The sequence below is a fragment of the Atractosteus spatula genome, chromosome 4 (assembly GCF_055471065.1).
Source record: "Atractosteus spatula isolate fAtrSpa1 chromosome 4, fAtrSpa1.hap1, whole genome shotgun sequence".
NCBI lineage: Eukaryota > Metazoa > Chordata > Actinopteri > Semionotiformes > Lepisosteidae > Atractosteus > Atractosteus spatula.
Window position 1 is genome coordinate 51,972,692 of NC_142709.1, and position 15,354 is coordinate 51,988,045.

Genomic DNA, 15,354 nt, shown 5'->3' on the forward strand with positions numbered 1-15,354 from the left:
TTCATGGCTTTATAATGTGATTGATGTCAAGATTCAGACTGGCAGCCTTGTAAGGAAACAATAATTACAAAAAGAAGCTGGATTGTACAGGGCAGGAATGTGGAATCATTCAATGCTGTTTTTGCTGTATTATCCCATATTTGCCCTAGAGGAAAAAAGGCAAAGCAACCTGTTTTGTTCTTAAAAACCACTCTGGGGACACAGAGACTTTAATGCTATAAACCAACATGCTTAAATAAACATCCAGAGGAACAGAATGTTTTCTTTCTTTGTTCTTATTGTCCAGTAGATATGCACTGAAGATAATTATTTAATAGTTAAAGTGAGTAAACATCTACTTCATTTTTTTTCTCCTTCAGTATTGTTATTCTTCACCCACCACACACCCACACAAATACTTATCTAAACACAATTCGGTCATTATATAGCCTAGATTTAATATTCCAATGCATTGTGCCTTTGCTTAAAGATTTTTGTATAAACTAATGAAAATGGCTTTTTTCACATGAATCTCCCCAAAGATCAAGGAAAGATGCATGAAAGCACCTGAAGATGATGATTATAATTATTAAACAACCTATTATTAATTATTATTTGGTAAAAATTTGCACCCAACAAATTTATTATATTGCTAATGATACAAAACTGTTATGTGTACACAAAAAGGATCATATATTGGAATATCCATTCATGCAATCCACTTAAATTTGAAATTAATATGCTGTATGTGCATAGTTTGTTTAGCATGTAAATTTCCCACACTTACATGAAATAATCTTTTGCAATTGTATCAAAATGTCTAGTCATTTTGCTTGCATCAGCGTTATACAGTATTCTGTAATGAAATCTTCTTGTGTGCAAGCACACACCCAGATAATACTGTTATGTTGCCAGCCTAAGCACCCATTTGCCTATGAGCAAGGGGAAATTTCAAAATGAATTTTGGAGGCAGACTCTATTGTAATAATGTTCCTTTCTGTGAAAAAAAAAATAATTTATGACTGAAAAACTACATTGTAAACCCTTGTATAAAGTATTGATTACAATATCAAAAATATTTTTATTTAATTATTTCAAAAATGTCTACATTTATTGTGTAAAGTCTCATGACTGCAGATATACAGATTGCATACAGTATGTGTTATATTTATGTACAGTATATGTATGTTATAATGGATACCACAGAAAGTCATAAAGTATTAATATCTTGCAATCTTTTCATAAAATTTGTTTGACTAAAAATGAGTAAATTTATTTAGAATTTTGATGCATAATGTCTGTGTTACCAATACAATCTGTCTCTGGAACTGGAACTACTGTATAGAGCTGTAGCTGGTTGTACTGTATCAGAGGAAGACACCCTTCTGTCCTTAAATAATTACTGGAATTTCAGTATTGAAAAGCTTTTGAATTTCAGTAAGAAAATGAAATTTGCAGACCAATTTTTAGTAGCAGAATAAATAAATGTCATGGTGATTTTAATCATTTTAGTTTTCTATCAAGTCTTTCAGAATCAACAGTCATGAACCTGAGTTGCGATCTACATAGTCTTTTTTCTAATCATAAACTCTGTTGGAAGATTTCTTCAACAAAAGACAAATGAACCACAAACTGCAATTTTTAAGTATTTTAATGTGTTTAAATAATGGTGAAAAACATGGTCTGTAAAAGGTACAGGAATTTTGGGGCACTTTTATGTGTGGGCTTTGGGTGTAAATTAGTAATAAACTTGGGATTTCGTTTGTTGGTCTGGTTAATGGTTAACCAGCATTAGAAAAAAACATTAGGAAAAAATGTAGTGTCTCTTTCTAATTAACTTGTTAACAAGTCTTAAATTAACTAGTTTTTTGAACATTGGGAAAAAGAAACAATATTAAAAACAACTTTATAATGAATAAAATGTTTTATTATTATATATTTCTAATAATTTATTATAGTCCAAGTTTGAGTGCCATATTTATATATATATAATATTTATATAATTTTCATTTGGTTAAAAATCATGATTTAAAACCTCGAATAAATGGAAAATGTACAATGCGCTGCAATATTATATGCTTAAATAGTGCAGTACCATCTGCTAGGTAAATCCTATTAGATTTTTTTGTTTTGTTTTTGACATTGCAGGTAATAGAATTGTAATGTAGAAGCGATAAACAAGACAATTTTTCACCTTCTTCCGATTTCAGTTTGCGCTCTGAAGGGAGCAATGCCCTCATCATATATCCAAATGTCTATAGTGTTGTACATAATCTCTTATTTTTTACATATAAAACAAACTGTACAGAGGGTAAAGTTTGTTACATCAGTTCACACAGTGGGGATCCCACATTTCTATGTATGGCTTTGCAAAAGTACATTAGAAGAGAAGGATAGTACTCATTTGTTAAGAAGTGTTTTAAGTGACCGTGTTAGTGTGCTTACAATAGCGGACATGGAAGTCGAATGTCGTACTAATGCTTTAACGCTGCTGTCACTAGGAGGGGTGCTTGACACTGCCTCCGCTGCTTTTAGTAGACAAATATAGTTCATGACGACTTCATCTATTTTAGATACAACTTCCCGTTGTTGAGTCTCTGCACTCATTCCTTTCACTAAACACATGCAGGCTTCTGTTAGGGAACAGAGCACTTGGAAACTAGATGTCATTGCCAAAAGCATTTCTTCTGCGCTTTTGTCTGCCGTTGCTATTTTCCTGCAGGCACTCCCGAGCTCCTTGGACTCAATGGACAGCAGTTGCTTGTACTGGGAAAGCACGTTTTCATGGACCTCAGGCTGCATGTTCTCTCTCTTACCCACGCTTGAACGTACTAAAGCAATCAATTCGCTTGCATCCCTTTGTGCAGCTGAAAACCCAGTTGGGAAAGAATAAACCTTATCTTTCAGAGTATTAATCCTGGCAATCCGAGCACTGAAGTCCATGTCATTCAGATTAGCGACCATATTTAGCCTTTCTGAGGTAAGATTCATGGTGGAAGCATTCAGGGCAGCGGCATTTGGCAGATCCAGTGTTTCTCCTTTGATGTCAGTAGGAGGCAAAAGTCCTGTTGACCCCTGCGACTCTGTAGGCAACTGTGAAGTGTAAAGTCTTGAGAGCTTATCTCCGTCTTCTTCATCCTCCTCAGCATTGTTTCCTTTTTTGAGGAAACAGTAGCTGAAGGGACCCCGGCACTTCCAGGTGCTTGTGTCCAGTTTTGGCAAAGTCCTGAACTGCTTTGAGTCCTTGGGCACTGGAAGCACAACTGAAGCCCTCCTGCTCTCCTTGTTGCCACTCGCAGTGGGCCAGCTGGTGGAGTGTGTGGCAACAGAGCCCTGAGAATAGCTTTTGGACAGCTTCTTACCTGCAGGCTGGTCAGCTCTTTTTTGTGAATTGGACTCGGGAGATTCAGGAGATTGCAAGCACTTGCCACCTATTGTGGCTTTGGTTTTCTCAAAGAGCGTTTCAATGCTCCCAGTTCGTGAAGTCACACTGCTACTGCTTCTCCTCAGCATTTTACTTTTTTGGGGATACTTGATGCTCCCTGAACTAAGATCACAGGGTCTTGAGTTTAAGGGTGCTGCTTTGACATGGTTTTGTTTAGGGATGTGAGTGGTCTCCTGGTTTGGCACATTAGAATCTGTGCAAATATTTGATGGCAGTGGAATGGCGTTGGCTTTGACCTGTTTAGAATAAGCTGGAGTCATGCCTCCTCTTCTTGCCTTCTCGAGCTCTGTGCAAGCTACACTAGGGGTAGTAGAAAAACAGAGAGAATCATTAAGCATCTCCCTGACAACATGCTTGGTTCTACAATCAGCCTTGAACTGTTCATCGTCATCAGCAGGCTGATTGTCATGAACCCTTCCAGAGGGCCTGACGCCACTTCCATATGAACTCCTCTTACACAGATAGAAAAACTGTTCTGAATCAATAGTCTGCTCTAATTTGCCTTCAAGGCTGGAAAATGAGCTTCTCCTTTCTTTTACACGTTTTACTTCAAGACTGTTTACGGATTTCTGTGCATGCAAATCAGGGCTTGTCTTCAATTTACTTGGTAAGGTAGTAGAGAGGAAATGTTTAGGACCCTTGCTGTCATCTGAGGCAGCTGGATCAGGCTGGGCTACTCTTTGACTTTCAAGGTGTGTGACTGAGGATGGCATGCAGGGAGATCTTGCAATGGTGTTACTTTTACTTCTAACAAGTTCTAGAAATATTGGCTCATTACTTGCATGCTTCTTACCATCTTTTCTGCCCTTGTTACTCCTCCAGCTGCCCCCTAAGCCTGAACCTTGTAATTTTCCACCCCGATGCATCTGAGATATAGTTATATAATTTAGCAACTGTCTATAAGCATCACTGTAATTCCCTCCTTTTGAACTATTTTTACCAGATCCCTGATTCACATAAAAATCGGCGAAAATATTATTCCTTTTTGCTGTACCTGTGGTTTCTTTAATCTTGGGCATCCGATGACACCCGTCTCGTAAGGTACCAAAAATTGGTTCAGAACCAGATGCTGCATGCAAATTAGACAGTGTCTTCCTGTGGAATGTCCCCTCGCCTTGATGGAGGTCCTTGCTCTGAAGCCCATGGCTCGGAGTTGAATGGATTTTTTCTTCAGCTGCCACATAACCTAGACTTTTCAGGGAAGAGTCTGTAAGCATGTGCTTGTTCTCAGAGGTGCAAAGAGGGGAATCCAGAGGGGTTGCAGAGCTGCTGCTCCCGGTGCTGCAACCCGCATCAAGGGATGAACATTGTGAGCTCTGGAGTGAATAATGACCTTCACTTTGCAGAGAGGACATCCTTTTTGCCAAGTGGTATTCACAAAGCCGGGAGACACTCTGCTCTGGCGGCGGGTGCTTCAGCTGCTGCTCATCTGCGGAGAAGTTTGTTTGTTCAGAATCGTTAGGCTCTTTGGCTGAGGAGATGTAGGTGGCATCTGATTGGAAGCTTTCTTCGCGCCCCAACCCTGATGTACTGTGGTCATCTCCGTCTGGTTCAGCTGCCTTTCCCTCAAATTCAGTCCGACAAGCATTAGAGCCTTTCACCAGGTTTTTGCCAGCAGTTGCCCCAGGGATATGTTTTTCTCCCAGCTTATTTTCAGAAACATGGTGCCACCTTTGACTTTTTTCACGAAATGATGTTCGCTCGAGATCATAGTGGCTCAGACGGTGAGCTTCTCTGGTGGTGAAAGTATTGTATTTTGCAACCAAGTTTGGTTCTTCATTAATAGAATCTGCCTTCTTTGCTTGCTGTCTTTTAATGGTAGTACCAGTTTCAAATTGTATTCTGGCATCAGTGTCTGCTTGTTTAACTTTTCTCTTGTTCGTACAGGAATACACAAGTGTCCCCATGTGCACTTTACTGAAGTAATCTGTGACTGATTTGGTTTCCATTGTCTCTGGCTCCATTTCAATGTCATCTGAATGAAGGATCTGTTTGGAAGGCACAGCTTTGGTCTGCGGGTCTGCTTCCTGATGACTCTGTAGTGCTGTCTTTGCAGTTGAGTCACCTTCACAAGGAGAGATGGGGAATTCAGTTTTCTCTTCCACAAGTGTCTGGTACCCTTCAGCAGTAGCAACGAACAGACGCATGGAGTTTTCGGAGAGCTTCTGTGCTGCAGCCAGCTCGGAGTTTTCAGTCATTTCAGAAGAGTTTGTTTCATTCCCAGAATCTGAAGATGACTCGGGACTATAGGCCCGTGATATTGCTACACCTGTATGTCACAGAAAGATAAACAGCTAATTAATGAATACATCCGAGGCACTTTTGTATACACTTTTAAATAAGAAAAGTTTTATTTAAACAAAAAATAATGGGAAGACTGATTTGAAATGCACTATTTGACATAAAAATCAAACAAATGATTAAACAAAGACACACACAATGGAATGGTAGAGTCAAAATCATCAAAACAACATCAAAATGTAAAAAAAATAGTTACAAATGTATGAAGCAATGACAAACAGAAAAAAAAAACAACAGTGAAGAATTTGGTTTTGAATCCAAAATGAAACAGCTGTGCATACGTTAAACATTAATGCTATCAATGAATAAATGTTACAATTGTGTAAGAACCTGAACTATCGTCTGACTGTGGAACATTCTGGTCTTCCGATGCAGCCAAGGCCTCCAGTGCTTGTAAAGTAGAAACGACAGCATCATCCAGGGCTTTCTCAGTGCTGCTTTCCGTCTGCGTGGGGACAGCATCAATCAGTGACACAGGAATGTCGTCAGTGTTGCTTTGGCCTTTATCGTCTGTGCTTCTCTGTAACTCTTCTTCGTCAGAGCTGTCCCTGAAACCTGGCGGAGGAGCAGCGATGGCTAGATTGAGGGAGTGGAGGAGAAAGTCATTATCTTCATCATCATCACCCTCCGGTGGGGGCAGCGAGGTCAGGTCAATAATGTCATCGCTAGAGCCCGAAAGCTTAAGGAGCATAGTCTTATCCATTTCCCCAACCACAATGTCCTCCTCACAGCTTGCGTCATCTTCATCCTCTGCATCATCCATGTTTTCTGCGTAGCAGATATCGCGCAGAAGGGGCTCCTCAATGCCTTCTGTGTTTCCAAATATTTTAGCATCATTAATGTTTGCGTAAACTGCATGGGGAGCATATTGAAATGCCTCAGCATCTGCGGATGCATCCATGCTTTTAAAGTCATCATTGTTTTGCAGAAACATCGATCTTTCATCTAACATTTCTGGGCTTTCATCCATGAGTCTTTCATATCCCAGGTTTTGGGGGTTTATGCTTTCTAAATTATGATCACCAAATATAAAGGACACCTTGGCGCTCCTTGGAGAGTCCTGCGCTTTATTTCCTGGCACAGATAGAAAGGATTGTGCGTGTTTGCTTTCACTCCCAATTTCGGTGCCTTCCCCAGGAATGTCCACTGTTTTTGGACTGTATCCACAGTTCAGAACCTCAGTGATATAAATGGGAGTGACATCTTTTTCGTGTTCTGCACTCTCTGTGTATTCAGAGTCTTTGTCCTTTGTGTCTTTAATACATATTTGAACACTGGGGTCTTCTCCTGTGGTAAAGGACGTGCTGTAAGTCCATTCAGCAGCGTGGAAGTTAAACTTCCCCTTGTGATCCTGGCCTGTAACAGAAAAGGAAATGGCAAGGTTCATTAGGTTTTTATGTGGAAATGATCAAAGCGCTAAGTTTTCCTTTATTTTCCATTCTATTATCTTTAATTAAGGTGGTTTGAATTGATGGGAATTCAATTTTCAATAGAAAAAGCACTTTTACCTCATTTTCCAGTGTATTGCACTGTGAATATACAGTATGTATTTTCACCATAAAAGATCATAATCTCCCAACAATGTAATAATCCAAAATGTAATTACATTACATATTCCATAGGACTTTTTATTTGATTTTTTCATTTTTTTCACAGCTTATGTGATTTAATGCATAGCCCTTAACAGTCACATAATCTATGTGTAAAGTTACAATATGTATCAGGCATAACACAATGGGCTCAGATAATACATTTACACTGCTCACTTGTGATCAATGATATACAGCAGCATACAGTATATGTTATTCAAATACACTGATTATCATGTAAAACCACGATTAATTATTACAATTAATTATACTGTACAGCATGTTATAGTGGACAGAAATCTGGGGTGGAACCCTGCTTTTGTCCCCTTGGGCAAGATGCTTGACTCCATTGAGTGCCCTACCGTATAAATGGCCATGGCTCAGGTTGTCAGTACAAATGAGGATTTGTTCTTAATTGACTTATCTGGTTAAGAATGGCAGGGTCTATTTTTATTATTTATTTCCTTAGTAGCTGCACTTAACAAAAGGCGTTATATAAAGTTAGTTGGAATGTTTTTATAATGTATAATTGTGAAATTAAAGTGTATAACGGAAGACTGTGGAGGCTCAGCAGAACACAAATGCTGGTAAAGGTGGTCCACAGTACACTATTTTCACCATGCAGTCATTCGAATAGAGTGGCTAACTTTCTAAATGCCTGTATTTGAATGTGTAGAATCAGTGTTATGCTAACAACGCTGGAAACTTGCCCGAGGGAACCTATAATGCCTTGTGCTTGATGGAATGAAGTGGAGTTTGGGAACAAGCAGATGATGTTACATAACTGGTGTGATGAAAAGATATCACGCCCAGCTGACAGCACATTCTAGTTCGGAGTCTTTGCACATACCTGCTTCCACTGCACCTGCATTCTTGCTGCTTGCCATGTTAAAGATGGAGCGTCTTGAGTCAACCAGCAGCCTATAGTACCCAGCTGTCAAGCACGCAAGATTCATGGCATTACTGGATTCCATGAGAAGGGTGATAGGCTGCAAAAGTCCCAGAAATCGTTAAGGAGCATTAGCACATCACATGCTGATCGAAGCACAGAAATAAACAAGGATGAACACAAAGATCATAAAACACGTTACCTTCACATCCAACACGTGAAGCTCAACTCGGACATTTGTTTCATCTTCTGTGAACATTTCTATTTTGTTAACATGGCTGAAATCTGCCAAGAGGGCTACCAGGTTGGTTTTGGTGTTGATCACGTGACTTATTCCATATCTAGGGCCCACGAGCAAAGTCACTTCTGTGTGTTTTTCACCTTGCTGTTGTAACAAAACGAAGAGAAAAACCAATTTATTAAACAGTAAAATTTGTCAGCATTAATGTGATTATGTTTTCCAGAAAACACATCCACAGAAGACGTTTTTAATTATACATTGTGTAATAAGGTTTTAAAAATTCACGTTTTTTTTATGTGTGAAGAATCCTATTGGATACTGTTGTTCATAGAAACAAGAACAGGATGAAATACTGGTAAGTCACATGAGATCCATACAGCAGAGAATCTAAAGTTCTTAGAAAAATCGATTAACATAAAGAAAAGACTGAGAAACCTTAGAATGAGAAAGTCTCCTTTGTGTTTTTTGTTTAAACATTTTCAGATATCTTCTAACATTCATACACCTTTTCCTACTTTAGAACCAATATGCAGCCTTATGTGCTGATTGTTATTATTATTATTTTAATTTTCTCACAATGGGCTGGTTTACACACAATAATCCCACAAAATGCTGGTATGGTGGATAGACTATTATGGAGTTCTGCTGTTTTGACCTGTACTGCTGGAGATCATGAACTGTTTGCATGGGACATATAATAACGAAAAATTAAGACAGGGTGTGAAACATCGAATGTATAGTGATACACTATATATTTATCTTTTTAATGAAATATACTGTAATATTATGCGGATGGAAGAGTAATTTCAATTATTATTCATTATGCAGTTAACTTTCAATTGCTCAAATTAACATTTTTATAGCAAAACAATAGCAGATATTCCAGCAGAAAAAACATCTACAAAATATCTTTTCTCAGAGCACAAAATTCCTAACCCTTTGGATTTCCTCATACACAATAGTAGTTATAGTTTTGACTTTTGTGAAAGTGAAAGGAAAAAGGAAATAGTAAATACCACTAGTGTTGATTTGAACACCCTTCCTCCATACAAGCGTAAATCGCTCAAATACTTCAGGTAATGGACCTTTGCTTGCAGAGCAGATAACTGAAAATAATAATAAAATGATTAAAAAAGTAAACCAGAAAGAGGGAAAAAAAACAACCGCAAAAGGGAAAGGGCATAAAAAAGGACATTCTTCATCTTAAATTACAGGAGAAATGCTGAGTACAATAATTCCCATGCAATTCAAAGGCGGGTACTAATAATCAAAGATACGTTCTATAATATAAATATATATAGGGGTGCTAAGTGTCTTTATATGCAACAGCTGTAAAGCATCAATGTTTCTGATTGAACAGCACTACATGTACAGTATATACAGTATGGGTAGTAATTGCTTATGTAAAGTCAAAGATTTATCATAAGAAGCTGGAAGGCAGCTCACTGAAAAGACATAACTCAGGTTCTCCTATCTTTTATTTGACCAATAAAATAGCTTACATCAGCTCATTATTATTTAAATAAAATTGTTTGTTTAGTACATTTTAAATGTTTTGGAACCAGATGCAAAATTTCTCTTAGCGCCTCATACTGTTGTGGCACAGTAACTACAGTACAGTATATCCTTTTGTTCTTTTAAAATAAACCAATAAAATCCTGACATTAAGGACTACTTATAGCATTAATTTGCATTTCTCTCAAGCGCAATACAAATCAAACCCTTAACAACCGTTCCTTTTGGGATTAGTTTTAAGGCACGGCTTTAAACTTCAGAAAGGAGACTGGAGAAGGCAACTCACAACTCAAAACTGACAGAATAATCCATTTTCACCTTGGAATTTGGTTCAGAAAAAAATGACAGCAAATATCTACCCACACACTTCCACTCAGTCAGCTTCAACAGGGCCTGGTGGTGGACCTGTTTACAAAACTGTCACCATACTGATAAACAATACTGACGTTTCTGAGTACTGGTGGCTTGACTGTGACAATATTAAACGTGACCTTCACCTAAGAAAATCATTTCTTGAGTAGAAGTGAGGAAAGGGCTGCAATCTTCCAATTAGTGATTTCATCAACAGTGCGTGTGCATTGCCGCCTTGCAAATGATAAAGAATAAGTCCACACGGTACATACTGTAGATACGTCCTATGATGGTTTCATTGTGAAAAATGCAGTAATGCAGTAAGAAAACATATGCTGTATACCTAAAGCAAAGTTTTCTTTTGTTAAGGGTTGAAAATGTTGGCAATTCTGTTTTTCTGTTTGTGTGTGTGTTTGCTTTTCTTTTATACTTCTTACACTAGACTTTTAAAATGGCATTACTGTATATCACAAAACGATGCTGCTTAAACAACACTTAACCTCTCTGACTGCTGCCAAGATTAGGAGATTTCCTGTGCTGTTTATTTGAGTATAGCTAATGTTTTGCATGAACTATGGTACAGTAATTTGTTTAAATTGCTAGCTGGAGAAAAAACATCACATCCCAAACATACTCTCAATACCTTTTCAAGCTTTTAAATCGAGAGAAGCCATTTTCAATGTACTACTTTTAACTAACTAAGAAAACAAAGAACAGACCTGTTTGGTTACTTTACAGACAGTCTAAATACAGGCACAGTATTTGACATCTAGATAATAACAACATCAATCAAAATAAATTGCTTATCATTCCTGTGAAGATGCAATTTGGCAAACACAGACTTATTTTAACAGTGGTATTTTTAAGATGACAAATCTTACATGTGTTTTGCAAATGTTTAGGTGATGTAATTAGTGCAGCGACCACTGCTCTTCATAATTAACATCAATGATCTGGTATAGTTAGAAAATCAGTCAAGTTTGCAGATGGCACTAAATTAGAAGGATAAGCAAACACTGTAGAATCAGTTTAAGGATTTTAAAAAAATTAACATAAAATTCAAGACTGGGCAAACACCTGGCAGATGATGTTTAATGTAGACAAGTGCAGGGTTTTACATGCGGATAGTAAAAACATAAACTATAAATAGATCTGGTTGTACTGCCTTAATAAGGGCAATATTTCCATGTTAATCTTGCAGTATGCGTTGTACATAGAACAGAAAATAAATACCTTCTTGCCTGGAGGAACTAAATTTTGATTTGTTTTCAGAATGTGGGTGAGTGCTTTTTTTATGTTCTTCTCCTTCATACTGGATAAGACTGCTGGAGGGAGGAAATTGGCCCATCCCCACTCTTTCCTGTGGGTGAAGAACACTGGTGTTATACAAGAGTGGCGCTTTTAAAATGGGTTTGAAAGCACAAAAAGAAATTGATGAAAGGCCGTACACATTGTTTATATGAGATTTTTCAGACAACAGAGATTAAACTTAAATGTTAATGAATGCATACACATTAACTGTAGGCCAGTAATCTTTCTGCAAGGTTTGCTGTCCTTACATTATTGGCGAGCAATCCAAAATTATCAAACAGAAACATGTCATTTATTAAATTAATGAATCTCTAAATATGAAAAAATACCACAGACCCAAATTATATAACTGCGAGAAAAGTAGATGCCGTTAGGTATACTTGGATTAATTAATGAGCACATATTTTAGTAGTTTTGCATCTCTTTTGGCCTTCCTAGAGTACACCCTTCGTCTCAGGTGTAAAGGTGGGTGTTGGGGGGGATTATGCAGTCAAATTTACATTAATACAAAATATATAATAAAAGGAAGAAAGATTTTGAAGCCAAAATGAAGTAATATTATAAATAAATATAGTATTTAGTTTGAAGGGAGGGTATCCATACATTTTTAGGAATATTAGCTTTTTGTTTCAACTAGATATTTACTCTTATATATACTGTACAGTATAGTTTTGTGAATATGTCCAAGATGACCAAAGTCAATGCTATGTAAGTGATTCAGGTCTATTCTGAAAAGTTTTGTAAAGCCCGTAAAGCACTTCTCAAAGATAAAATTGCATAACTACAGTTTCCACAGGGCAGAAACAATGAAAACAGCCATTTTATAACCACAGTTGAAGGGCTGAACACTCACTCAATGTACTTGAGGGAGACCTTCTGCGTCTGCTTGGTGGTGATTGTTAAAATGTACATCTGTAGAGCGGCAAGCCTTAATGCAGTGTCATACTTCAGCTCTGAGCCAAATCTCTCCTGTACCACATCATTACAGCTCTGCCAAAAAGATAAAAATCATAGGAATAAGAAGAGAATTCCCTTGCCAACCAAAGTTGGTTATTTCAGTGTGGTCCAGATTATAGTTGTATGATTGTAACAGCAGGAAACAGAAATTACAAGGAGGCATGAAAAAATGAACTGCACAAAAGAAGTAATCTATATGACGATTTTGGTGTAGTTCAGCTTCGTACTGTACGTCTTTGAACAAAAAATTAATAGTATGGTTATTTGAACTCATTTTTTAGAGTGATTCAAGGTGTAAGTGTGTGGCCAACATTCACAATCAGGTGAGGTTGGTTGCTGGTTTCAGCTTTTGCATATTTTTAAAATATTGAACCTCAGTTGTTTGATAAAGCATGAACAACATTAAAAGACAAAACACAAACCCAAAATCACGGGGTGCTGATATAACAAAACAATACTAAATGTGAGGCATCTTCAAGGGATGAATTCTATATACAGTATATTAACATTTATAAAAAGGTCTGAAAATTCCCTCAAAAACACTCCATGTACCATGCTTTTTTAATGGGGGAATTCTACGGTGCTACAGACAGATAATTTAATAGTTTTGAAAGTAATTTCAAATTCTGCAATCTTTTAGTACCATTACTTCAAACTACTTTTTTGTTGAAATAATTTATAAAAGAACAATTTGCCAAAGGTTTGCAAAAGCTGTGAAATCATTCTTGAGGATTTTCTTATGGCAGATCCATGTTCTTAACTGTTTCTGCCAATAATAATAAGTGAGAAGAAAGCTACAAATTATTTAAATAATAAATCGTACAGTAGTTACAAGAAAAAAATGTAAATTGATACAATATTACAACAGTGGATTGAAAATGAGAAGTATAACTTAATTTGCCACTACCCCACAACCTTGCCTTTCAAATACATTTTATACTGTAAGTAATCAGTACCAAATGTTTTTGTACTTTTGTACTTTTATACTAGGTCACACTTATGGCTACTCAAACACTAAACACTAAATTGCATAACCAAAAAATAAGATGCTATGTTTTTTTCTAGGGAATTGCATGGCAGAGTAGCTTCAATGTGAAGTAAGCATAAAGGTTTGGGAAGGAGGGATAATTTTAGCAGCTTCACTGTTTTTAAAGAAAATGAATGGTAACTAAGCAAATACTGTAGGTATAGTACTACCAGTATTAAAATTAATGACATATTTTCCAGCTCTGGTAGAAATTTTATGTGCTAATATTAAATATAGATTTTTGTTTATAAAATATTGTTTTTTTTTCATTTTCTGACATACCTGGACATAGAGATACTCAAATGCCACAGCATCTCTTCTGAGCAAGTCAATTGGGTCTTTAGGAACAAAGCTAATTCTGAAAAAGCATTTCATTTTGTGTGACCCTGGCCTTTGTGTCACCTGGTGGGAGAGAATCATAACGAATTATTACAAAACACATCAAAACAGACAAACGGCTTAAAAAGGGATTCTGAGCTATTTTTTCACGGCTTCATTTCAAGCTATGAATAAAGACATCTTGAAACGAACAGTTCAGGAATGAGATGTCACAGAACATAAAGTTTTCAATTAACTAAGGTTTGTTTCTAATGCACAGACTCAAATTCCTTAAACCCATTACTAGGTTAAAAAAACAACCCTAAGCTGTACTTTCACATTACTGTAATTCTAAAACTGAAAATTAGAGTTAGCCTTTTTAACAGTTTTAAATGAAGCTCAAAATAGCATAAGCACATTTAAGAGAACATACTCTCCGTGCTTTAATTAGTGGCATGTTATCAGGGTGCAAATAATTTTCAACGAGAACCTGCCTGTGGAAATAATTGCAATTTTATTGCCAAGTGTTAAAACATGCTTTCAACAGAAATTCAAGCTGCCACATAGAATATTGAAATATTATACAGTATACAACGATGTACTGTACAGTATCTGTTAATGCAGAGTCCTTATATGGATTATAACCAAAGTGGTAAATAAAATAAAATGGTAAATAATGGCAGGTTTTAACCTTCTTGCTGAATATAATAAATAAAACCCTTAGGTGTCTTCTTGAAAGATTGCATGAATACTGAACAGGGAATTTGTCATCCTTGCCTGCAACCACAAGGTTAGAAGGAAGATCTTGGAAGTGTTTGTGCTGAGGAAGAAAGATTTCACTGGGCTCCAAACCATGAAGATAGTCATACTGAGAAATTCTACTAGACGTTCACACCACTTTCTCTTTTATGTCGATGATTATTTTCTATCGGTTTACTGTATCTCTTACACTCAGGCACCTTTCAATTTCATGTATCACAGACTTTAGATACATATGTGTCTGGACGTTTTTCAAGCACTGATTGATTTCCATTGAAACTTTCTCCTCTTTTATAAACGTTATCTGTAAAGAAAAGCTCTCTAAGAACTAATAAAAATAACATATGACTATGCGAAACATACTTTATACCTTCAAATTGTTTGTTAAAATATTGCTTTTAAGAATCAACACCTGGAATTTAAAATTTTGTTTATGTAGCTGGGGGTTTCACTTTGTCAGTTATATGATTCTCTTTTCAGAATAACAGCATTAACAAACAAATAGAAATTCTTAAAACATACTGGTTTATTAGGATGAATAGTTAGTAGAGCTTTTGAAAACCAAATAAGGGAGATGGGCAGTTTGGCATTCTCATTTGTATCCATTCTTATATTCTTTTGGAGATAATATCGTGAAACTTGCTTCTTGTAGTGCTGAGAAACTGTCATGTG

General features: G+C 36.7%; 1 protein-coding gene across 1 annotated transcript in view; it reads right to left on the reverse strand.

The window, feature by feature from the left end:
• Positions 1-1,615: 1,615 nt before the first annotated feature.
• frmpd4 (FERM and PDZ domain containing 4) overlaps positions 1,616-15,354 on the reverse strand; it is a 90,264-nt gene continuing 76,525 nt past the window's right edge. The window contains exons 9-17 of the mRNA XM_088913347.1: positions 13,888-14,007; positions 12,475-12,611; positions 11,544-11,670; positions 9,461-9,550; positions 8,406-8,588; positions 8,165-8,303; positions 6,056-7,081; positions 4,419-5,693; positions 1,616-3,719 (exon numbers count right to left, since the gene is read on the reverse strand). Of these exons, the coding sequence (XP_088769473.1) occupies positions 2,380-3,719; positions 4,419-5,693; positions 6,056-7,081; positions 8,165-8,303; positions 8,406-8,588; positions 9,461-9,550; positions 11,544-11,670; positions 12,475-12,611; positions 13,888-14,007 (4,437 nt within the window). The 3' untranslated portion in view covers positions 1,616-2,379. The remainder of the gene's footprint in view (positions 3,720-4,418; positions 5,694-6,055; positions 7,082-8,164; positions 8,304-8,405; positions 8,589-9,460; positions 9,551-11,543; positions 11,671-12,474; positions 12,612-13,887; positions 14,008-15,354) is intronic.